Source organism: Tenrec ecaudatus, chromosome 7 (assembly GCF_050624435.1).
Source record: "Tenrec ecaudatus isolate mTenEca1 chromosome 7, mTenEca1.hap1, whole genome shotgun sequence".
Taxonomy (NCBI): domain Eukaryota; kingdom Metazoa; phylum Chordata; class Mammalia; order Afrosoricida; family Tenrecidae; genus Tenrec; species Tenrec ecaudatus.
Window position 1 is genome coordinate 35035251 of NC_134536.1, and position 26186 is coordinate 35061436.

At 45.6% G+C, this 26186-nt stretch overlaps 1 protein-coding gene across 2 annotated transcripts in view; it reads left to right on the forward strand.

Moving 5' to 3' along the window:
* SLC2A12 (solute carrier family 2 member 12) overlaps positions 1 to 26186 on the forward strand; it is a 109825-nt gene that overhangs the window by 32359 nt on the left and 51280 nt on the right. The window contains exons 2-3 of one of the 2 annotated variants that reach the window (XM_075554510.1): positions 829 to 1008; positions 23100 to 24434. In XM_075554510.1, coding sequence (XP_075410625.1) covers positions 829 to 1008; positions 23100 to 24434 — 1515 coding nt within the window. The remainder of the gene's footprint in view (positions 1 to 828; positions 1009 to 23099; positions 24435 to 26186) is intronic. The other variant, XM_075554511.1, reaches the window with a different exon arrangement.

Sequence of the window (26186 nt, forward strand, 5' to 3'; positions counted from 1 at the left end):
CTCCATCAGTCAGATTTTTTTCCTTCTTCCCATGGCGTACCCTGATTTTGCTTCGGATCCTACTCAGGCAGTCATTTGACCAGGCATCTCTCCCCAGCAGATGCTCCATCTGACAGGAGATCTGGGGCTGAAGAAAATGATGCATTAAAAAGAGGGATGACTTTCCCCACCCAGAATATTAAAAGGTTGCAGAACGTGTGCATTCGGAGTTTCGCATGTTCTGGTCTCAGGTCTCAACTTGTCGGGTCGGCTTTGGAAGAGAGAGTGTCTAAGACATGACCTAGACCCCAAACAGGTTACACAGCAAGCTGTTTCATTCTCTGTGTGCCCGGGCGGGCCTGCCAAGTCCTGGAGTAACAGGCTTGGCTGAGAAAAAAAAAAACCCGACACACTTTCCCTGCTGGCTCGCCTTTGGAAAACCGTGCCTCTCGCTGCAAGATTAACTGATACCATCTGTGAGCATGCGGCCCTGCTTCCAGCGGTGGCCGCTGCCTGCTCGCTCCTCTGGGGCAGGCCTCCCTCCCTCGCTGCCCCTGGCCCTGGCCCAGTGCCCTGTCTGAGCACCGCCCGCCTGTCCCCAAGCCCTGTAACCCCTCGTTCCCAAACCTGCATCTGAAGGCAAAAACAACCCTACGGAGACAGAACCCGCCCACGGCCTGTGATAGGCTGCCTGGAAATAGCAACAGCCCCGTGTCACCGCGAAGGGCAAAGCCTTCGGAAATAGAAACAAAGTTGGTCACAAATCACATTGCCTTGGCCTGAAGGGCTTCTTCTCTCTCTCCCTTCCCCTCTCTGCACTTTTCTGTTTAAAATGCTACCATGGAGCAGGTGATCCCTCCTGTCTGCGGGGCGAGTGTGGGCGGACCGGTGCGGAGCAGCCGGGGGCCATGGTACCTGTTGAAAGCACAGAGGCGCCCACCCTGCTGCCCCCGAAGGGGACAGCCGCCCCGGAGGCTGATGGCAGCCGCGGAGCCAGCGGGGACCTGCACCCTCCCGGAGAGGCGAGAGGTAACGTGAGCAATGAGCGAGCTGTCGGGTGGCTGTTGGGCTGGAGACATGGACGCCCCCCGCCCCCCCCCCCACTGGGTGTGGGGGTGGGGACAGGGGACTGGACCCGGTGAGAGTGGGAGTCAGGAGTCACTGAAGGGGCTGATGATTGTTTACTTCATTCATCCCGAAACTGTGAGCACCCACCTGGTAGGACAAGTCCCCCTCACGGTGTGGACCCAGTAAATCTTCCTTTTGGAAAAGTTGGTCTGTAAGACTGTCCCCCATGTGCCAACGCGTGCGCACACGCACGGCTCCGTTCCACTGCCGGCACCCCGTGGCAAGTGGACACCACGGCCACCATTTTGTAAATGAGAAACTTGCGAAGGCAGCCTCACAGTGTTTCCTTAGGCGATTGTTCTTTCAAGAGTCGTTGATACTACAGCTTTACCGTCATAAAAAGTAACTCCTAGCATCTGGCTGAGGTGACTCCCTTTGAGATCTCTGCTGTGTGGAAAAGCAGCCTTGGGAACTGCCGTTTGCTGAATGCTTTTTCCAGACAGAAGTGATATTTGGAAGCGTTTTCATTCATTTCAGTTACCCTTGCTGAACCCAATGCTTTCTCGCTGATTCCACACTGACAGTCCTCACAAACACATGGCGTTGTTCTGCTGATTCTGCCGATTCTTTCCATGTCTCAAGGGACTAGGAACTGATTTTAATATTAACCGAGAGAAGAAGACACACTCTTCTCCTCTTGTTCCTTCTAGGCCTGCTCCATCTGGTCACAGAATACACTGCCAACCCGCACGTGGGCATGACACGAGTAGCCACATCATACAAAGGGCATGTAGCTTTTACCTCGGAGAAGGCTGGCCCTGTGCGTCTGTCTGATGCTGCACAGGGACCCACGGCGCCTCACGCAGAGGCATGAAGCCGCTCCTCTCCGGGAACTGAGAAGCAGCCAGTCGTTTCCAGTGTCCTACTCCGTGGTCAGCCTTCTCTTGCTTTCCCACTTCCGGTCACAACTGACTCTGCAGCCAACTTTCTCTGTGGCCTGCCCTGTACCCCTCTCTCCGAAGCAGAGCCCTGTCTTTGCTCAACTACCCTTACTTGCTGGCCCCTCCTAAGTTTCCTGGGAGCAGCCAGCTACAATACACCAAACTCACTGCCCTCAAGTCGATGCTGACTCACAGCGAGCCTACGGGGCAGAGTCGAACTACCTACCGTGTGGATTTCTGTGCCTGTGCATCTGGAGAGAGCAAAGGGTCACTGTTCTCCATGGCAAGGCTGGTGGCTTGGCTGTTAGCAGAGGAATGCTTACCCTGAATGTATTGGATACAGAGAAATCACTGCTGAGTTCTCTGAATTCCTGAGAATTAACGGGGTTGCAGTGTTCCTTCAGAGTAAGTGGAGGTGGCAATGTTGACAAAGCGGTGGCTCCCTCAGCAGGAGTGCAGTCCATGATAATGTCACCAAAAGTTAAGCAGAACCTTTGCCCAGGAGAGGCCTTTGTGGTTACAATGAAGATTACCTACCGACTGAGGTGTTTTTTAACTTCACAGTCACCGTAAGGAAAACAACATGCAATAAATGTCTCCTAAAGTTGAAGGCACACCAAAAAGCGCCACGGAAAGAGGAGCTGTTTATGTGGATGCAGAGACATATAGATGAAGGCAGCCATCCGGCGACGGAGTCTTCAAATTTAATTTTAAATGAATTTGTATTGTCTAGAAGAGGAACTCATATATTTTCCTAAAAGCTCAAATATCTCTAAAATCCCTAAAATCTCAATGCTACAGCTTTGATTTGTGCTGTATTATAGTTAGGTGACTTTAAGTATGAATTCTCATAATTTGTAAATTTTAAAGAATTGCCTTAATTATTCTTTGGCACAAGGATGATTATGTGTGTGCAACTCGATATACATATATCTGTGTGACATATGAGCCCTTGTAGTGTAATGGTGACTCACTGGGTTGAACTACGAGGTGGCAGTTCAAAACCATCAGCTGCTCCTTGGGCGACTCGGCTTTCTGGTCCCATAAAGAGTTACAGTCTCAGAAACACACAACTCTACCCTGTCCTATAGGGCCACTAAGAGTCAGCATTGACCCATGTCAGTGACTTTTGTTTTTATGTGATATGTCTGAAGGTAAGTAAAAAATAATGCTACGCAAGTTCCACTTCATCTATGCCTGGGTTTATTAAGAACAAAATGTCTTTCATCATGTATCTGCTATCAGTGAATGACTGCAGACCAATTCTCTCTGAAATACATTCATAGTAATCTCTCTACCAAACCCCAAACCACCGTCAGCAATTTGGTTCTATCTCAAGCCTACAGGGCTGAACAGAACTGCTCCATAAGCCTTCTGAGAGAGTAAATCCTCGAGGGAGCAGACAGCCTCATTTATCTCTCATGGAGTGACTGGTGGGTTCGAACACTGACTTTGCAGTTAGCGCAATGTATAACCCACTGTGCCACCATCGGGGTTCCCTCTTAGTATTCTTAGGATGTCTTCTGAATTAAGGGGATCTGCTGAGCCAGTGAAATTCAAAACTGAGAGGTCAGCTCAGAAGGTTATAGAAACAGCTTTTGCGGATTTGAAATCTTGATAGATTTTCTTGAAAGACACAGGATAATCATGGAGGCTTATTGGGACGAAGTTTTAAGAAAATCATCAACTATGTTAGTGAAGAAAAATCCAGGAAAGTTGCACTGAGAAACAAAATTTCCCCATTACTTGATTGCTAAGTCTCCAAAGAGAAACTGCATCTACTCCTTCTCCGAAGGCAGTCAGGGCTGTCCTGTGAAAATTTCACTGGGAAGCCTTACCTTTACCCTGCAGTCCTGATCTCTAACCACCCCCCCATCCAGCCACCTCCCAGACCTCTTTTTGTTCTTCAAACTCAAGGAATATTTAAAAGGAATCCAAGTTGAGTCCCTGAAAGATGGGAAAACAGTCGTGTGATGTGGTATATACTAAAGATTGAAGAATTCTTTGGGAAGAGATGTAAGATGCAAAAACTCCTTTCGGAAATGTACAGACCTAAATGGAGGCTATGTCAAACCTTCATTAAATGAAAATATTAAAATACTTAACATTAGTTTATTAGCATTTTTAACAAATAAAAGTTTCACATGTTGACACTTTTTAATGAAGAATATTATGATAAGTCTTAGCATCCTAGTAAATCTGGCTAAAATATAATTCCCCTATTAATTAAAAATTTAATAACCTATCAAGTCATAGAGCAAATCTGAACTATGCATCCATTTTATATTTTAGTCTGGTTTACTAAGATGCTGAGGTTTACTGGAAAAAATCTAACAAAGACTCATTTCAACTTCTTTGTACTTAAACTTTCTATGGTTTATTACATCTTATTAACTCACAATATTTAAGATACTGTTATCATAGTATTCCTGCATTTGAAATGAGCAAATGAAGCCTCTAAGTCAATACCCTAGCTGGAAAAAATGAAAGCACAAAGAGGAATTATTATGAAACCCAGGACAAGGTAATTAAACCATTTAGGGTCCTGAAAAATAAAACAAAATGAAACAGAGAAACTCCAAGTTCTGCTTTTCTTGAATGCTATTACACACGATGAAAAATGTTGGCAGGTCTATCTCAGACAACTCCTCTTAAACGGAAAAGAATGTTTTGTTCCAACAACTAGAAGCTCACGAACTGACACCCATTTTCAAGGATCTATGGCTCAGAGTGGGTGTATTTTCAGTCAAATGTCAGTGGCCAAGATCTTGTCAGAATGGGCCTTAGTGGGTAGGCCTGAACTCAATTTGAAATGCCTACACCAGGTGAGGTGAGGAAACAGACTTCCAGACCAAATGAGTGGTTGCCTAGGTTACTCAGCAATTGGCTGAGAACGCACCTTAGTGATCTCCGGCCTAGGCTGCCTTACGCCCAGGCCTTCATCTGCAGGCCCTGCATCTCCCAGGCCTTTCCTATTTTATGATGCCAACAATTGGCCACAGACAGGTTTTCCTAACTTCACCCGTTGCCCTCACCCCCAGCACTGCTTTTCTTCTCTCTTCAATCCACAGGGTCCAAAGACAAGAGCAATTTTTATGGCATGAGTCTAAGTCTCCATTCAGTAGCCCTAATGGTCAAAGAAATGACCTTGATCCCACAACACTGAGAACCGGACTCACTAAATAAAGGGCAACACTACATCCCCACTCAATTAAACCAAAATGGTTGACCTCCAGTCAACTCTGATGCCAGGCAGCCCCATGTGTAGTATAGAACCGAGCTCCATGCAGTTTCCTCTTCCTCCTCTCTCGGATTTTTACTTTATCTGTGATTTTGGTGAGAGTTTACAGAACAGATTGGTTTCCCATTAAACAGTTCATACACATTGTTTTGTGACATTGGCTGCAATTTCCAAAAGGTATCAGTCCTCCTCCTCCTTCTTCCGTGTGTTTAATTGTTTCCAGTTGTCGTTTTTTTAAAATCATTTTATTGGGGGCTCGTACAACTCTTATCACCATCTATCCATCCACCCACCCATTGTGTCAAGCACATTTGTACATTTGTTGCCATCATCATTCTCAAAACACTTGCTTTCTACTTGAGCCCTTGGTATCGGCTCCTCATTTTTTCTCCTCTCTCCCCCAGCTTCCCTCTCTCACAAACCCTTGATAATTTAGAAATTATTTTTATTTGTTCATGTCTTACACTGATGACCCATGGCCTTCTTTCCTATCCCTTTCTACCTTCAGCACTTTGTGCATGGGAGGCTGCTGCCCATTGATCGAATAGAGTTGATGGTTCTAAGAAATGTTTATCACCCTGTTGTTATTGTTCACTTAGCGGCCTGTCTACTGCTTGAGTGACACTTGAACCAGGAGAGTGAGTTCTGTTCCAGGCTGAGGGCCCAAATCTCCGGGATTCTATCAGTTTCTATCACACCAGTAAACCTGATTGCTTTGATCGTTTCCAGTTTTGTTCTATTTTTTTTCTCCCGCTTTATCCGGGACCAAAACCCACCAGTGGACAATTTCGTTGTGAGAGAAGGCATTGTAACTATGTTGTTGCTGTTAGGTATCACTGAATTGGTTCTGCCTCATAGTGACTGTGCATACCACAGAATGAAATGATGCCTGGTTCCGCGCCATCCTCACAACTGTGGCTATGAGCCCACTGTTACAGCCGCTGTGTCACTCAATCTTGCCCAGGATCCTCCTCTTTTTCCATGACTCTCTATATCACCAAGCAGGCTGTCCCGATAATGTGTCTAAAGTACATGTGACAGAGTCTTGTCATTCTTGCTTCTAGGAGCATGCTTGAATGAGTATGGGGAAAGGTTACAACCCTAAAGCACACCTTTCTTGAATTTAAACCATAAATTATCCACTTGTTCTCTTCACACAACTGCCTCTTGATCCATGTACAGATTCCATATGTGCACATATGTGTCACATGATTCCCATTCTTCTCAATTCTAGATAGTTTGTTATAATACATGCAGTCAAATGCCTTTGCCTGGTCAATAAAACACAAGTGAACATCATCTGGTGTTCTTTTCACATTTCACATCAGCACTATCTCTTGTTGCACCTCCTCATCTGAATATGGACTGAATTTCTTTTTTTTTTTAAATTTGGCTTTTTTTTTTAATTAGGGGCTCAGACAACTCTTATCAGCATCCATCCATACATTAATTGTATAAAGTACATTTGTTGCCATCATCATTTTCAAAAGAGAAAATTATTTTCTATTCAGAAGTTAACATACTTCTTGATTCATGTCATTGATTGCATTGTCTACAGTGTATCCCTCTAGGTTTCCTGTTTCCATGCTTCCTCACCATTCTGAACCTCACCTTTAGGTAAATGCTGCCCTTTAGATCTCAAATTGCTCTTCCTTCTAAGGAGTGTGTACTTCCTTAGTGTTATTGTTCCCCTCCGAGACCTGGCTGTTGTTTGCCTGGAAATTGAGCAATGGAGGCGGGTTCTTTTCCAGACCTGAAGAATGTTTAAGACCTTCATGGTTCTACCAATCTCTGTCTAAGCAATGAGGGTTTTCCCACAATGGCCCTACTTTATTCAGAATCTTCCCATGTAATCCCCTTCTGAGCAGTTTACAGTGGTAGCCAGACACCATCTAATTCCTCTGGTCTCCGGGTGGTGACAGTCAATGTTCATTTAGTCCATTGCTCCTATGGATTGAAAATTTCCATTTCTTTCACCCATCTTTCCCCAGGACAGGGAGGAATCTAGAGCCGCACATGAGATGGATGCTTATGAGCTTTTAAGACCCCATTCACCACCCATCAAAATAGGATGTAAACATTATCTTTGAGGAGATTGTTATACCAGTTGACTTCACTGTCCTCTGAACTCATTGCCCTGGGTCCCCACGGCCACTCGCTGCTTCAAGGTGTTGGTTTATGTCTAAGTTTTCATAAGTTTCCCCTCTGTATGCTCTACCACATTCATGGAAATGCTTGTACCATAGGTAAATAGCAACATATACATATCCTCTAGGAGACACATATATGTGTGTGTATTTATATCTACTGTGGGCATAATCTCCCTCTCCCTCTTATACCAATCAGCCTGCCTGTCTATCTATGAATCCACTTCTTGATGTTGCTAGGTGCCTTCAGGCTGGTTCTAACATATAGTGACCCTGTGCACAACAGGACAACGCCCTGCCTGGTCCTGTGCCATCTTCACAATTGTCATATCTGAGCCCATTGTTGCAGCTACTGTATCAATCCATCTCCTTGATGATCTTCCTCACCTTCGCTGATCTTCTACTTTACCAAGCTTGATGTCCTTTTCCAAGGAATGGTCTCTTCCGTTAACATGTTCAAAACACATGAGACAGAGTCTCACCATCTTCGCTTCTCAGGAGCATTCTGGCTCCTGAGACAGATGTGCTTGTTCTGTGGCAGTACATGTTACTTTCAGTATTTTTCATCAGCACCCTAATTCAAATGGATTGATTCTTCTGGTCTTCCTGATTCAATGTCCAACTTTACCATGCATATGGGGCTATGCAAAATACCCTGGGTTCGCTGAGGCCCATCTTACTCCTCAAAGTGATGTTCTTGCCAATCAACACTGTGAAGAGGTCTTGTGCTGCAGATTGAGCCCGTAATGCACGATTTTCTCTCTTGACTCCTGCTTATATGAACATGGATTGTGGAGACAAGAAAAATGAGATCCTGGACAACTCCAGGCTTTATTCTGCTTATCACGATGCTACCTGTGGGTTCAGTGGTGAGGATATTTGTTTTCTTTACATCAAGTTGTAATCCATATTGCATGCTGAAGTCCTTGATATTCATCAGCAAGTAATTCATGTCCTCCTTACTTTCAGCAAGCAAAGTTATATCATCTGCGTATTATAGGTTCTTTTTTTAAAAACCATTTTATTAGGGGCTCATACAACTCTTATCACAATCCCTACATACAGTAATTGTATAAAGTGCATGTGTACATTCATTGCCCTCATCATTCTCAAAACATCTGCTCTTCACCTAAGCCACTAGCATCAACTCCTCATTTTTCCCCTCCCGCCCCATTGTCCCCTCCATCTTGAAACCTTGATAATTAAAAATTTTTTTATTCTGTCACATTTTGCCCTGTCCGATATCTCCCCTCACCCACTCTTCTGTTGTCCATCCCCCAGGGAGGAGGTCACATGTAGATCCTGGTCATCAATTCCCCCTTTCCACCCCACCCTCTCTCTGCCCTCCCGGTATCACCCCTCTCTCCACAGGTGTATCACAGGTTTTTAACAAGCCTTCCTCCACTTCTGATCCTGGGTTCTTCTTCATGGAGTCCGGCTTCTCTGGTTATTAGCTCAGCAGACAGATTAAATTAATTTCATGGAAGGCTACCACCCTGATGCACACTTTCCTGACTTTAAACTCTGCGGGAGTCCAAGAACCCCTGCTTCTTGGTCCATGTACAGGCACCGTGTGAGCACAATAAAATATTCTGGGAGGCAGCATTCTTCTCAACGGTATCCATGTTTTGTTATGGTCCATATGGTTAAATGCCTTTGCATAACCAATAAAACACAAGTAAGTATCTTTCAGGCATTCTTTGCGCTCAGCCAAGCTTCATCTGGCTTAAGCAACAATGTCACTTGTGCCTCATCATCTTCTGCATCTTGCATGAGTTTCTGCCGGCTCCCTATCATGGCACTGCTGCAACGATTGTTGATTGTCCTTCAGCAAAATCTTAAGTGTGTGTGATATTAATAATACTATTAAGTGATTTCTAGATTCTCTCAGGTCACCTTTCTTTGCAATAGGCACAAACATGGGTCTAATCAGATAGCTAAGTAGCTGTCCTCTAAATTTCTGGGCATGAACTAGTGAGTACTTCGCCAGCTTGTTGAAACAATTCAATGGGTATTCGCCAATTCTTGTTGTCTTGTTTTTGTTTTCTGCTAATACCGTCATTGAAGCTTAGAGCTCTTTCTTCGATACCCTCAGTTCTTGACCATATGTTACATTTTGCTTCCTCTCATTTAAAGTCATGCCCCGTCAGGCAATGATGGTGCTGAAAACTTTACTGCCTCCCCTATGGTTGCTTCTACTTCCGGGTGGCAACCCTTCCCCAGTCGTATTTTGAGTGTCTTCCATTCTGAGGGGCTCGTCTTCCAGGGCTCATCTTCTGGCTCATCTCTGATTGCTACTAATCAAGTTTTCCATGGCGATTTCCTCAGAAATGGAGAGTTCATTTCTTCTTTGCAGTCTGTTCTTAGTCCGGTAACTCCACTAAAATGTGTTCACCTGGGGCGATCCTGATGTGACTTAAAATACCAGGGCCATAGCTCCCAGCCAAAGCTGCTAGGTGGTCAGTGGTTCAAACACAGCAGCCACCCCATGGGAGAAACATATCAGTCTGCTGTCATACAAATGGCAGCCTTGGGAACCCTGCGTACCAGTGCTACCATGATAATCTGGCTCGCTGTGAGTCAAAATGGACTCAGTGGCAATGGGTTTGGCCTGTGGAGCTAGGCTGCTGTAAAGAGCTCTGGTTGCACGTGGTGAGGTGCTCCAGTTGCTAAGGAACGGGTTAGAACTTGGAACCCACCAGCCCTTCGGTGGAAGAAAGATGCAGCGGTTAGTTTCCAAGGAAACCTGATGAGGCAGTTCTTCTCTGTCCTGCAGGGTCCTTAGGGCAGGCTCAGAATTGACTCAACCACAACGGGGATACGTTGTTTTGACTGGTCATGAGAACTGGAGTAAAGGTTACCATCTCCTCTTTCAGTCCAGTTAGCATCTCACTATTACTATGTAAACCCAAACAAACAAACTCACTGCCATCAAGTCAATGCTGACTCATAGTGACCCTGTATGACAGGGTAGAACTGCCCCTTGGGTCTCCAACACTGTCACTCTTTACAGGAGTAGAAAGCCCCGTATTTCTCCCATGCCACCAAGGCTCCTTCTATTACTATATATTAAACCTTATTTTCAAATCCAATCAAAGGTCTCAAGTTGATACATTTCATGACTTTGAGTTCTATGAGGTCTTCACAGCAGGGAAAAGTCTTTCTCAGCGGTTCTCAACCTGTGGGTCACAACCCCTTTGGGGTCAAACGACCCTTTCACAGGAGTTGCCCGGTTCATAATAGTAGCAAAATTACAGTTAGGAAGTAGCAAAAAAAAAAAAAAAGTTATGGTTGGTAGGGTCACCACACCATGAGGAACTGTATTAAAGGGTTGCGGCATTAGGAAGGTTGAGAACCACTGCTCTAAATTAACACAACAGGAGGTTTCACTGCAAACTCTAGTTGGTGTTTGGTTCACATAGCAGGGCTCTTGTTTCCCTTGAAGGGCAGAATATCAAGAAAGGACAGAGAGGTGTTCTCCCTTTGCCAGCACCTTGCAGCCACCTCAGCAGGAGTTGCCAAAGCAGAGCCTGGCAGATGTGGAGGTAGTCGGCCCAAAGAGTATCCAAGGCAATAGGACCTGCCCCACAGATTTGGCACTAGGTATCCTCACCACTGTGTTTGAACTGGGTTTTACAGCCAATATTTATTCTGCTCTTTTCAATGCCCTTATCTCAATTGTTAAATATTTTTAACATCATCCTTCTCTCTCTCAGATCCAGAGCAAGAGCTGGGCTCTTGTGTCAAGTGCATGCATGGCAGGTGGTAGCTGAACAGACTGAACATGGCCTGGGTCTTATACTAAGATCCCTTGGTAGAACAATAGTGTGTTAGGCTGGGTTGTCTAGAGAAATTAAGCCAGAGACACTTATAATGTATAAGAGCTTTATATCAAGAAGTACTCATTCATCAATAAAATATCCCAGCCCAGTGTAACTCAAGTCCATAAGTCTGATACCAGTCCATAAAAGCTGTCTTCCGACTCACAAAGCCACATGCAATGATGCAGAGTGCAGGAAGGTTGCAGGCAGATGGGTGCAAAGTCTTGTGGATCCAATGGCAAGGGATGCATCTCCAGGACTTGCACAAGTTTAAGCATGACTGTCAATAAGGTCAAGGTAGAAAGGGAGAGAGAAAGGGAGAGATGCCAGCCTCCAAGACCCATTTATCTCGGAGGCACCTCCAAAGGAGGTCATCAAATGGAGACCTGACTGACAGGCTAAACTCTACCCACATCTTATTACAGGTGCCATGTTGCCACAAAAACCCTTACTATCACAAATGGGCAATGTGCTTGGAGCGTCAGGAAAAAGGGCAGGTGATCTCCCTCTGAAAAACCAGCCATTGGACACCGTATGGAGCACAATTCTGTTTTGGCACCCAAGGACTCACCATGCATTGTACTCAACTCCATGGCTACTCACTTGCACTTTTTCTTTAAGGGAGGTGTCTTATACTAGCTGATGAAAGAAAGAATTCAGAACACAATAAATGAATCCAAGTTCAAGCAATCCAAGAGAGTTCAAATTTCCAAGAGCATATAAAAGATGGATCCGTCTCATAATTTTTAATTGGTGTAGACATGTGCTGTTTTTCACTTATAAGTCCTTGAATAATAGCACCATAGTTTCTAAACCAAGTAACTATTTATTTAGCATCATGTTTTTAAAGTTCTGAGAGCTGCAAACTGCCTCCCCCACCCCCCAACCTACCACCACTGGTGCATGTTTAGCTTTGGTTTCCAAGAGTTGAATCAGCTATTTGCTCAGAGTGTGTGAGCAAGAAGTTTTATAAGATTTTTTAAACAGAGTCAAGTCAGACCTCCTGAGTTAAATTTTTTTTTTGCATGAACAATCTTATCCAGAAGTGTGAGCTATTGAACAAAATAAAGAAACAAAAGCCATTTAAAGAACACAAATTTACAGGGGTGAGTAAGGAAAAAAGTTGAAATAATCTTTTTCCCAAGGCGCTATTTGACCAAATACCACGGAGTTCCATTTTCCCTCAGAAAAACCCTGTCTCTGTGATCATTAAGGTTTATTGTGCCAACCCAGCAGATAAGCACATGTGGGATTAATTGAATGGTGGAGAGATAATGCACACTTACTCTTTATATAAAACTGTCTCTTACATACATCTGAGTGTCTGTGGATTTGTTTCTACCCAGACTAGCATAGTCTCATTAAAATTCTCACTACTACCAAGTGGATTCCGACTCATAGCAACCTTGTAGGGCATGGTAGAACAGCCTTCATGGGTTTTTGAGGCTCTAACTCTTTACAGGAGTAGAAAGCCCCATCTTTCTCCTGATGCATGGCTGGTAGTTCCAAACTTCTCACTTTGCAGTTAGGAACCCAACACGTAACCCTGATGCCACCATGGCGACCATCTATAGAGCTTTCGCGTTTCTCTAAATCTCTCAGAGAGCATATAGCGCTGCCTTTCCACTGAGGAGTGACTGTGGGGTTTGCACCAAAGACTTCACCATGAGCAGTTCAAGGCTTAGCTGTCAGCACCATGGGTCGGGTGCAATCAAATCTATTCCAACTTAGAGTGAGAATTTTTCATGACGCCCACCCCCTGAAGTATGTACTGTCGATTTTGAAAATGGGGGCATTCGGGAATTCATGAAAAGGCACAATTGTGAAGTGCCACAGTGTCATTTTATTATTTCCTTTGTTATTAGTAAGAGAGCCAGTCTCTAAAATTCACTGGGGATTTGGGGAGATTTTTACCGCGTAGATTCAGATAATACAAGCCTTTGTGGAAGGATTGCTAGGAGTCAAGAAGTCCTATCACTGGTATCTCTTCTAATCACTACCACAGCCCAAGGAGGTCGCACTATCTCCAGTGGATGGATACTGCTCACATTTATCATGTCCTTACACAATCGGATATGTCATCTGAAGATGATTTTTTTAGATTCTATAAAAAAGAGAGAGGTAGGACAATACACGATAAGAGAAAACAGATGAAGATGGAACAGAGAACAGAAACACAGATAGACTTGTCTTAGAATGTGAGAAGACTAAACCTGAAGGGCAGAATTGTCTAACATCTGATGTGCAGGATAAATATGAGAAACTCTTCATGGATGTGTGTGTGTGTATCCTCAGATATATAAAATCCTCACAACTTGGACAATGAGTGACAGCATGCTAAACAAAGAAAAGAATGAAGTCACTTTTCCTAATTATTCCTAACCATACATTATAGATGTATACGGACATAATCAAATCATTCCTAACCACACATAATAAAAACCCCAAAGTCAATGCCATTGGGTTGAGTCCATCTCCTAGTAACTTTATAGGACACACGGAACTGACCCATAGTGTTTCCAAAGGTGTAAATCTCTATAGAAACAGACTGCTAAATCTTTCTCTCTTGGAAAAATTGGTGGGTTTGAACCACTGATCTTTCAGTTGGCAACCGAGCACTTTTGTCACCACGCTATCAGGGTTCCGCTATGACATAATAATATGGATTAACATAGGTCCCCGGATATAACTTTGGGAAGAGAGGACCAAGGATACAATATGCTGGCATTCTGCTCCCATCCATTTCTTGATTCATTCACTCATCCAATAGTTATTATTCACCTCAATACGGACAAAGACTAGAACTGAGAATACAGATATGAGCAAAGCCGTGTCCTTGCCTTCAAGGAGCATTCTGTCTCATAGGGAGAGGAAAATAAGGTCTTTAATGACTGCCTAAAATGTAACAACCAATTAGCCAAGGGATGTCTAGTCCGTTTCCACTCATGGTGACGCCAAGTGTGGCAGAGTAAAACTGCTCTGTAGGGTTATCAACGGCTGGGTTTGGTTTTGTTTTGAGGCAGGTCTCTGGGCCCTTTTTCTGAGGTATGACTGAGGGAACTCCAGTTTTTCAGCCAGTAGCCAAGCACATTGACCATTTGCTCCACCCAGGCATGGCTAAATTGAAATACCCAAGTCCACTGCTCAGTCTAGCCTGCATCCTGGGAGCCCAATAAAGCAGAATGCAACTGCTCTTTTGGGTTTCCAAAGCAGTGGACTTTGATAGAAGCAGATGGACTCACTGCTCTCCCATATAGGAGCTGGGAGATTTGAACTGCCAACCATGTGGTTAGCAGCCAATGCTTAACCCACTGCACCACCCTGACACCTTATATTGTAATGGACACTATGAGAGCATGCATTCTGTACATGGGAGAAACAGAAGGGTACAGGAGGGGGCAGGGTCAGCCGAATACGGTGGGACAGAAAGAGAAGAGATGGAAGAATTGATCTTCAAGGGGAACGTAGTATTTGAAATGAGTCTTGGGGAATGAAGTGGAGTTAAGGCATTTGGGGAGAAGGAGCTAAGAAGAGGCAGATCCTAACAGTCAGACCATACTGGGTAAGATGCAAGCTCTTGTTGAACAAAGCATGTAGTAGTGGGTCTTGAAATGTGTGAGGCTTTCACAGCTGGTCAAGATGTACAAGCCTTTGGCTCCTTGGTCCCAAAGAACGCTCCCCAGCCCAGCCCAGCCCCGTGTGCACATGTGTGCTCTCTGGAGTATGCTGCGGCATTCGGTGAGGGAGTACTAATTGTGGATCCACTGTGTGCACTCAGATGACAGGCATATGGGGGGGGGTGGCACAGATGGGAGCAGAAAGAAGCTCAACGACTATGGCAAACGGAGGCCTTCTTGCTTGGTGGCAGTTACAGTTGGGTTTCCGCTGCATCACAGCAAGCGGCAGTGGCGAGCCTGGCAGTCGCCAGGCCTGAAGTCTCGAGCCATTTGGCTATGGGTCTCATTTGCATAAAGCCTTTGGATTGTGCTTATGTTTTCCTTTGGAGAGATCTGTCAGCATTCTTTTCATAAAGAACCTTCTTGGCGGCAGCAGGAAAAGTGGGCATTTTCCTGGCTGTTCGTCTTCTAGCACAGCAGGAAACATAGCGAGAAGGCAGGACCACATGGTTGCTCAATCATTTCTGCAGACGCTGAGAATTACCGATGGAACTTTTTTGGGAGAAGAGAAGGCCTTGAACAAAAGGCCTGTTAAATGCCCTCATGAAGCTTTCAGCATCAGAGAGGCCGGGGTACAAGTTGGGCTGCTAGTAGTTCAAAACCACCAAACAATCCGCGGGAGAAAGACAGGGCTTTCTATACCTGTCACGAGTGATAGTCTTGTAAAGTCATAGGAGCAGTGCTACCCTGTCCTATAGGACAGCCATGAGTCAGCGTCAAGTCGATGGCAGTTGAGTTTGGTTTGGATTGGTTTTAGGTGGCGTGATCGTTAAGCTCACAGCTGTTAACCAAAAGGTTTGCAGTTCAAACCTCACTGTATGAGAGAAAGGTCTAAAGGTCTCCTTTTGTAAAGATTACAGCCCAGGGGACCCATTGGGGCCATTCCCCTCTTCTCTGCGGGGTCGCTCGGAGTCACCATTGACCCCACGACACTGAACAACAGCCAGCGTCATCATTAGCACAAGCGCAGGTTGTTTGGGCGCTTTTTGAAAAGGTACAAAGTACGAATCTACGTCCTTGCCCTTGAATCAGCATTATCTGCTCCCCTTCTACCCACGCAGTGGCCTGTGACTTTCATAGCAACATCCACTCAAACATAACCGACACCTTGGGAACACGTCAAGCCATTTGTCTCCGGCCTCTTGTCCATTCACTGCCACCTCTTCTTGGAAGAGTCTTATCTCCTTTCTAGCAACTCATAAGATCACTAGTGAGGTACAGGAGTCTGGTCAACCACGTGTACATGGCAAGAATGCACCCCCAAAATACCCCAGCAAAACAAAACTCCCTGCCATCAAGTCAGTTGTGACTCACAGTGTCCATGTAGGGCAGAGTCGAACTGCCCCTGTGAGTTTCTGAGACGGTAACTCTTGGCGGGACAGGAAGTCTTGCCTCTCTCCCGCGGGTGGCTGGTAACTTTGTCCTGCTGACCTTGTAGTAGGCAGCCTGGTGCATCATCACTAAGCCACAAGCACTCCTCTTACAAAACCAGGACAATGCCTGGGGTGTCAACGGCATCGTCTTGGAAGCCTCGCTGTGTAGCCTTGCACACCAAATTAGAATTCACATCCCTGCACAGACAGGCCGGGGCTGGGTCGAACAATGTGAGCGGCAACGAGTCTCGGTGATTGAGGAGTGATTTCGAGCAGTACCCCTGAGAGCATGTCATGTGAACGTGCCCTCTGGTTGAAACAGCATTCTCTACTTTTTCCATCTTGATTGGCAATGGCCTGATGGCAATGGCCATACAGGGACCAAACACTATTCACAATGAAAGGATTTACTGAGGAAGTTCACAGATTACACTTCAGGTGAAGAATATTCAGAATGCAGTTGCTCTGTTAGGACATGTTACAAAGTTCTTTCAGGGCTACTAATAAATACCCAAAGGGCATGCCACTCTGCTGCAAGTCTCAACCCATGTCACTCAGCTGTAGCTCTGTGGATCTGTGAACTCAACTGCTGAATTAAGTGCCCAGGGGCATCCTACTCCACAACCTAGCCGCCTGCCCAACTCCCTCACCTGCTCTGTGGGCTGGGAAGTCTGGCTCATACTCTAGCTCAGTGGTTCTCAACCTTCCCAAGGTCACAACCCTTTCAAACAGTTACTCATGTGGTGGTGACCACCCCCTCCAACCATAACATTATTTTCATTGCTACTTCATCACTGTCATTTTGCTACTGTGATGAATGGGCGACCCCTGTGAAAGGGCCGTTTGACCCCCAAGAGGGTGGCGACCCACAGGTTGAGAACTGCTGCTGATCCAGCTCCTGGTTCTTTTGCTGCTGCTGGTCCTCTGCCACACCTCTGATGTCACAGCCATGTTCTGGATCGAGGAGGTCCACTGTGCAGGGATCTCTGGGTTCAGAGGAGAGACTCCACTCCTGGCTCTTGTGGTCCTGAAAACCCTGCCCCTGCTTCTCAGAGGGCTTGTTTTGTACCATTGGTGACAACCCGATGAAGGGGGTTTGCAATGAGTCACAGGTGAATCCTATCAGTGTCTTCCTGCACCTTCTTACCCAGACTCAGGGAGGAAAAGATTCTTTGGTGGGAGAATGTGGCTAGAAGAGCCACGTTAACACTACACTGCTCCTGTGGATCCTATGACTCGCTGCATAAAATTCCAACAACTAAGACTTTTGCTTAATTATGTAATGAGCTTCAGGTTGGTAAGCCTTAAATGTTGGAATAAACCAAAACCCACTGCCATCGAGTCTGTGAGACTCTTAGGACCCTGTACATCACAGGGGAGCTGACCCTTGGGATTTTGGAGGCTGTACATTTTCCTGAGAGTAGAATGCCTCATCTTTCTCCTCCAGAGTAGGATATTGTAGTGCTGACTGGGAGGGTTAGTGGGGTAACGTGTGACCCTCTATCCCAACGAGGCTCCTGACATGATGGAATGGGGTCACAGGATGCGGGAAGGCACATCTCACACTTTTAAAGGTGCTCATATTGAGCTTCACTCTTGTCCCCTCTCAGCCCTACCAAGTGTTTCATGCGACGAAATCACTGATTTCTCCAGCTGGAAAATGGAGGCCATTTGGAAATGGCCAAAACATCCTTGCTGATTACCATATTAAACTTGGTTAAGATGAGCCATGATAGGTAGCAATAAGGAGAAATATTACATTCTACGCACCATTGTAGAGTCCTCGTCACACAGTGGTCACGCGCTGGGCTGTACGATCCACGCGGTCGGCAGTTTGAAACCATTGGGATTTCTAGTCCTGTAAACAGAAACCACAGGGGTCGCTATGAGTCAGCAAGTTGGATTGGCTATATCAGATTGTGAGAGTCTGATCTAATTTTCTTTAAGGTGAGGCCTTTCTTGTTAAAAGGTTATATGATCATATGGGGGGGCGGGGAAGGAGTATATGGAAATATGAATGAACCTATAATACTTTAAAATCATTTTTACACTAGAAAATAAAGCACTATAAAAGAAATGATGGATAATAGATACACTACCAGAATATTACTTTTCTTGAGGGTAGAATCCATGTCTGTTTTGTTCAGCACTGCCTATCTCTCTACCTATCATCTCTCTATCTTCTATCTCTCTATCTCTCTATCTCTCTATCTATCTATCATCTATCTTTAGTGCCCAGAAAAGTACCAAGCATATACAGCCAAGCCAAGCTCCCTGCCACAAGTCTATTTGAATGTATCACCCAACTCACTGTCATTGAGTTGACTCCGACTCATTGTGACCCTAGAAGGCAGGGTAGGACTGCCCCGATGGCTTTCTGAAACTGTACCTCGTCAGGGGAGTGGAAAGCAGGTGGTTTCTACCTGCTGACCTTGCAGTTAGCAGCCTCGCCCATAAATCTTTGCCGGAGTTAATAACCTTATCTTTCTACCTTGGAGCTACTGGGGAATTTGAACTGCCACTCTGGCAGTTAGCAGTCCAATGCTCACCCAACAGTACCTAGCATATTATGAGTGGTAAAAGTTTATGTTCCTCATTAAGTAAAAGAGAGAGCAGATATATTACCATCTGAATGTCCGCAGTTTTTGCTTGCAATGTTATAAGTGAGATTTATTCTATTGTAGATTATTTACATTTTTTATTTGCTCCACTCTCTGAATATCAAATGGCTTCTTTCCCTTCTTAAATTTGTGTTTTGGAGTCTCCCGCCCCTCCAACAGGAGCTCAGAGGTGAAAGTGCTTAGGTAGTTGGCGTAGAAGGAGATGTAGATCACCTTTATTTGACCTGCTCATCTCACAATAGCTGAGTAGGCAGTTAAACCCCTTCCCAGCCTTGGTGGCATGGCAATTACGCATTGGGTTGAGATCCTTAAGGTCAGCAGTTTGAACCACCAGTCACTTCACAGGAGAAAGACCGGATTTCCTGCTCCTGTAAAGAGTTACAGTCTCGGAAACTCGCAGGGCAGTTCTACCCAGTCTTATAGGGTTGCTATGAGTCGGCAACCACTCGGTGGCAGCGAGTGAACTGAGAAAACGGGCTCCACCCCTTATCTATCAGTTTGCCAAACTCTAGTGGATCACGTGTTGCTATGGTACTAGAAGTTGGGTTCTAGATATTTCAAATATCAGGAGGGTCGCTAGAGGTGGACAGGTTTTTTTTAAATCATTTTATTAGGGGCTCATACAACTCTTATCACAATCCATACACACATCACTTGTGGAAAGCACATCTGTACATTCATTGCCGTCATCATTCTCAAAACATTTACTCTCCACTTAAGCCCCTGGCATCAGCTCCTCATTTTTCCCCTTCCCTCCCTGCTCCCTACTCCCTCATGAACGCTTAATAATTTATAAATTATTTGATCATATCTTACACTGTCTAATGTCTCCCTTCATCCACTTTTATGTTGTCTGTCCCCCAGGAAGGAGGCCATATGTAGATCCTTGCAATCAGCTCCTCCCCTCTGCCCCACCCTCTCTCCACCCTCCTTGTATTTCCACTATCACCACTGGTCCCAAAGGGATCATCTGCCCTGGATTCCTTGTGCTTCCACTTCCACCAGTGTACATCCTCCGGTCCAGCCCGATTTGTAAGGTAGAGTTGGGATCATGATGGTGGGGTGGGGAGGAAGCATTCAGGAACTAGAGGAGTTGCATGTTTCATCGTTACTGCCCTGCACCCTGACTGGCTCACCTCCTCCCCCAGATCCTTCCGTAAGGGGATGAGCTGGACAGGTTTTAATGGAGCTTCCAAATCAAGACAGACTAGGAAAAAATACTTGACAAACTAGTTCTGAAAGTTAGCCAGTGGAAACCTCTGGATCACAGAAAAACATGGTTCCCTATCGTGCTAGATCAGGATGTGGCTCAGGATCAGACGATGGCTTGTTCTGTTTCATGTGAGGTCTTCATGATCAGGGCCAATGCAACAGAAACGGATGACAGCAATAAAAGAGAGCTCATTAGCCTTAGCTCAGCACATCTTCACCGTGTGCCCGCAGACAGGCTGCTAGTTTGCGCATGTTTCTGTTCTGATTCTTCTCCGTCTCCTTTTGCTGACCCCTCCTCTTCTAAATGTTGGCATCTTGTAGGTCTGTTTTAGTTTTACAGTTTCCCCTCTGTTGTCCGTCCCCATGGTTTTAAATACCAAATACATGCTGCTAATTTCCATATAGATGGTTCCAGCCTACCCCTTTAAGCCCCAAGTTTGTGTATATATGAGTGAGATTGATTTATCTTACGGAATTGGCTCATGCAATGGTGGAGTCTGAAATCCATCGGTCAGACCACAGGCTGGACATTCTTGCAGGCTGTATGTCTCCATTCAACAGGTTAAGGGTGGAAGGTGGAGAGGGGAGAGGAATTCTGGGAGCACCCAGAGTCTAAGGCAGAATCCTCTCTGGAAAGCTTCAGTTTTACATTTTACTGCCTTCAATGGACTGAATGAGGTGCACTCATATAATGGGCAATAAACTGCTTCACTTAACATCAATGCTAATTACATGTAAATATTTCAGCAACATCTAGACTGGTGTTTGACCAAATAACACGGCACCACCGTCTAGCCAAGTTGCTGCATAAAATTACCATTCCAAGTTCTAACCCACTCCCTTCCCCGCCACATCTCATTGATGAGAAAGTGTGTGGAGTTGGATCTGCAGATTAAATCTTGACTCTGTCCACTCCTAGCAATCAGGTCCAAGTTACATTGTCTCATCAAAACCAAGACAACAAGCTCCTCCTTCCTACTAGCGTAGCCATTCAAAGAAAGGGCCTCCATGTAGCAGCCGTTATTGTTAGCTACTGAGGGGCTGGGTCCAACCCATGGCTGGTTAATGTACAACGGAAGGAAATGTTGCTTGCTTCTGCTTTGTCCACAGAATTGTCAACATGTTTTCATCCATTCTCACCACTATTGTACCCATTCTGCTCACTGAAGGTCTCTCGTGCCCTCATTGGCCCTCCTCACCAAGCACGATGCCCTTTTCTAGTGACCAACCACTCTGATGGTGCTTCCTCAGTAAGCTAGTTGGATAATGTTCGTTTGGGACCCATAATGATTTCATTGGCTAATTTTTAGAAGTAGACGATGAGGCCTTTCTTCCAAGTCGTGTTGTCGTGTTGAAGTTTACTGAAACCTGTTCCCCATAAGTGATTTTGCGGCTATTTGAAAGATTGGCAGCATGGCTTCCGGCAACACAGCAACACACAAGTCACCACAGAGTGATAAACTGACAGTGAATGAAGCAGCAATGTTGCTTTTGTTAGTTGCTATCAAAATCAGCACCAACGCATGGTGACTTGACATATATGAAAATGAGGCATTGCCTGGTCCTGGTCATCTCCTGGATAGCAATAAACAGCAGCAACAGGAGCCTTAAAAGACAAGAAGCCCACAGTAGCAATACCTCCTGTCAAAGACCATGAGTATGCACTCGGTTATCATAGTGAGGTGCAATAAAAGTTTGCTACCGTGACCTGCGTGTTTCCCCTCCTCCCCTATCCAAAGTCCTTTTATGTCATCTCCCCCTTTCCCCTCCAAGTCTACTTTGTGCCCCCTCATCACATCGCCCAGCCATCACAGGTTCTAAAGCACGGTGAGAGCTTATTTCTCCAAAAGCTTTGCAATTGCTGTTTCCCCTGCCTGAGATAGGAGCCCTGTTATCCTAATGGTTTTGCATTGGGCTGCAGTCCTAAAGGTCAGCAGCTTGAAGCCACACTCCATGAGGGAAATACAGGGCTTTCTCTTCCTGTAAACAGTTTTTCAGAAACTCACAGGACCAGTTCTAGCCTGTCTTATGAGGTCACTGAGAGTAGGCATTGACTTGATGGCAGTGAGATTGTTTTCTTGGTTTTTACTTGGGTGCCTGAAACCTCTACCTCTGCTACTTTCTTGTTTTATTTTGTTGACAGCTTGACATGTTTCAGATATATTAACGAAGCAAACACCTGTGTACCCACCACCCCAAATTTGCAACTATTCATATTCTGCTTTCCCCCCCAGATTTTAATATAAAAATGTAGAATAATCCAAATTTCTTCTTTCTTCCTGAGATTGATAAAGGCAATCACACCCTCCTCTCTTCAGCCCCTCACCTGGTGATCTTCAGAGAAAGTCTTTTTTGTGGTCCCTGTGGTTGGCGGTTGTTAGCATGCTTATACTAATTTTCTAACTGACAGATTGAAGGTTTTACGCAGAAGAAGCACTTTGGAAGGAAGACTTGGGAAACTGCTGTGTGCCTCCCTGCCCCCCACACTCACCACACACACCCATACACATACACGGCCTCCACCCCGCTGTGGAGAACAGTTATGCTTCGACACACATAAAGTCGCCATGGGTTGGAATCCACAGCCATTGGTTTCTACTGTGAAGGCTATTAAGTAGTTCTTGAAGCTCCTACCTTCCTTGTGCTGCCCAAGAACTGGGCTCCTTGAACTTGTTCTCCAATCCCCAGCCATAACCTCAATGGTGTTCTTACTGATTCCGTGTTCTGCTTCATCGGCTTATCTTGGGTAGAACTGCTGTACAGTGAAAACAGCGTCGCCATCAGAATTAGGACACTAGACTTCCTAAATGCCTCCCCTCGCCTTTCTCCACAAGACACATAATGTTTCTCCCTATATCTAAGCACGTTCATGATTATCTTAGAATTGTGGGTTTGTGCGCATGCACGCGTGGAATCTCAGCACCACGACAGACCTGCACGCAGCTAAGTCTCAGACAAGGGGAAGAATGTCTAAGATACCAACCCAGAACTGACCTCTCCTTCTCCTCTGTGCCTGCAGGTTGTAGCATGTTTACTTTCCTGTCATCTGTGACTGCTGCTGTCAGTGGCTTCCTGGTGGGCTATGAGCTTGGGATCATCTCCGGAGCCCTGCTGCAGATCAGAGCCGAGCTAGCCCTGGGATGCCATGAGCAGGAGATGGTGGTGAGCGCCCTGCTCATCGGGGCCTTCCTGGCTTCTCTCTCCGGTGGGATCCTGATCGACAGGTATGGCAGAAGGCTTGCCATTATCCTGTCGTCCTGCCTCCTTGGGCTGGGAAGCTGCATCCTGATCCTCTACTTGTCCTACCCGGTTCTCATCATGGGACGAATTGCTCTGGGCATCTCCATCTCCCTCTCTTCCATCGCCACTTGTGTTTACATCGCAGAGATTGCCCCCCAGCACAGAAGGGGCCTCCTGGTGTCACTGAATGAACTCATGATCGTCACTGGCATTCTTTTTGCCTATATTTCAAATTACGCATTTGCCAAAGTCTCCCACGGCTGGAAGTATATGTTCGGCCTTGTTATTCCCTTGGGACTCTTACAAGCGATTGCGATGTATTTCCTCCCTCCAAGCCCTCGGTTCCTGGTGATGAAAGGAAAGGAGGAAGCTGCTGGCAAGGTTCTCAGAAGATTGAGAGCAATCTCCGACCCAACCGAGGAGCTCACGGTGATCAAATCTTCCCTGAAGGATGAATACCAGTATAGTTTTGGGGATCTGTTTCGTTCCAAGGACAACATGAGGACTCGCATCATGATAGGCTTGACATTGGTGTTTTTTGTACAAATCACGGGGCAGCCAAACATATTATTCTACGCATCAACTGTTTTGAAGTCTGTTGGCTTTCAAAGTAATGAGGCAGCGAGCCTTGCCTCTACTGGGGTTGGGGTGGTCAAGGTCATTAGCACCATCCCAGCCACTCTGCTTGTAGACCACATCGGGAGTAAAACCTTCCTCTGCATAGGCTCCTCTGTGATGGCAGCTTCGCTGATGACTATGGGCATCGTGAACCTCAACATTCACGTGAACTTCACCAATATCTGCAGGAGCCACAGTCCCACCAACCAGTCCCTGGAAGAGTCTGCCTTTTATGGAACAAGAAACCTCTCCGCGGACCACAGCAGCTTCAGAGAGCCCTTTAAAGGGGTGACTCCGCATAGCAGGAGCTCCCTCCAGTCCATGAGAAATGACAAGAGAGGGGAGGTGACTTTGGAATCCTTTCCCAATGCTGGACTAAGCCAAACTGGAAACCAAATAGTCCCAGACCCGGGGGAAGTCCCAGCTTTTTGGAAATGGCTCTCTTTGGCCAGCTTGCTTGTTTATGTTGCTGCTTTTTCGATTGGCCTAGGACCAAGTAAGTATTTTTATTCTTTATCTCCACGCAAATGACAATATATTGCTCTTGACCTATAAGAGCCTCCTAAGCATATAACTACTAGAGGCAAGATGAGGACAATATTGACCACTTAGTTCCCACTAATATGGAACATCAGCTTGGTTCAGGGTAATATTTCACCAAAGGATAGACTTTCCATGATCCTGAATGTCAGTTGACTAAGGATGAGCTTGACCTTTAAAGATATTTACTACCATGGAGACTGTATTGTTTCATAAAAGCCAAATTTGCTGGGGTAGCATTCCTTCCACTCATTCCTGAGTTGTTCACACAGGAAAGAGAGCAATAATCTATCATAAACAATAACGATCGAGTATTTAGCTAGTTTGAAGAATCAGGAGTGGGTGTATCTCAGTAATCATGAATAAGGGCGTCATGAGTTTGGGGGGGAGGATAGAGTATTTCTCTGAATGTCTTTATTCTCTAGACTAACCACCCAAGGCAATTTGTTCTCATCCAGGAGATTGGGCACCTAATTACACTCATTCAACATGGTATGGACAAACAAATTACCAGAGATCGTCACCAGGCGTTTTGTTTTTATAGTCAGACTATGCCAGTGAAAAAGCTTAAAGATGAATTTGCCAGAATAATGTCCTCAGCAATGGGTTAGTCTTTGTTGCAAGACCAAGGTCTACCCTTTCTGTAGGGAGCCTGCTGTGAGTCTGCCGTCCACCTCTGGGGAGAGGCAACGCCTCTAAGAAACAAGTGCAGTTTTTCCCTCTCTCCCGCTTCTCTCCTCTTCCGTCATATTCTCTTTTCCTCCTTCCGTATCTCTTGCTTAAAGCTGAAACTTTTGTTTGTAAGGATCAAAGTGCCAAAAATTGGCCTCCAAAAAGGAACCATTAAAGGGTCAAGGACAATGTACACGGTGAAGAAGAGGGAGTCTCCTTCGTTGGCAGATGGAGGTTTCCGATGAAAGGAACTGGACAATGTTTCTGGGGGAAAAGGTCACTTTAGGGCTTGCCCAACAAACAGCAGGAGTTCAGGAATTTTCACTTTTATGACCCACCGCTGTGTCATTCGCTAGCCAACTGATGCATGTTGAGTGAATTATGTTCTAATAGCCGGAAACTATTGCTAAATGGTGGAGAAACAGTAATAGACAGAACAGCTATTGTTTCTGTCTTCAAGGAGGTTATAGTTTCTTGAACCGAGCTGCACCTGTATCTGATTTACTCTGGTCAGAAACCAGCAGGTTGGGCGTGCTGTGTCTTAGTTAATGCATAACTGGGCTTGGACCTAGCTGACGTGCCTTCTTCAGCATCCAATCTCCATCCTTATCATTCAGCCTAGACTCATTCAAATTCCAGAGGTGGGGTGTGTGTGTGTGCGTGTGCGTGTGTGTGCGCGTGCATGTGTGTGCGCGTGCGTGTGTGTGTGTGTGTACGCGTGTGTGTATGACCCTCCTTTTCAATGTGCTAAAGTCATAAGTAGTCAGATCTATTCCTGGTACAGTCAGCTGTGGCAGGGTAGGGTCACATGATGTAAACCGTGAATGACTGGAAGCTGGCTCTTCTTGTGGCCAGCAGACTTCCCCCTTCCCCTCCCCAGTCCCCGCTCCCAAATACAGTAAGCATTGCTGAGGTGCCGCCAATTCAGTTCAGGCTCATAGGGATCCTACAAATAGCAGAATGAAACACTGCTCAGTCCTTTGTCCTCTTCCCAGTTGTTCCTATGCTTGAGCCCATTGTGAAGCCCCCGTGTCAA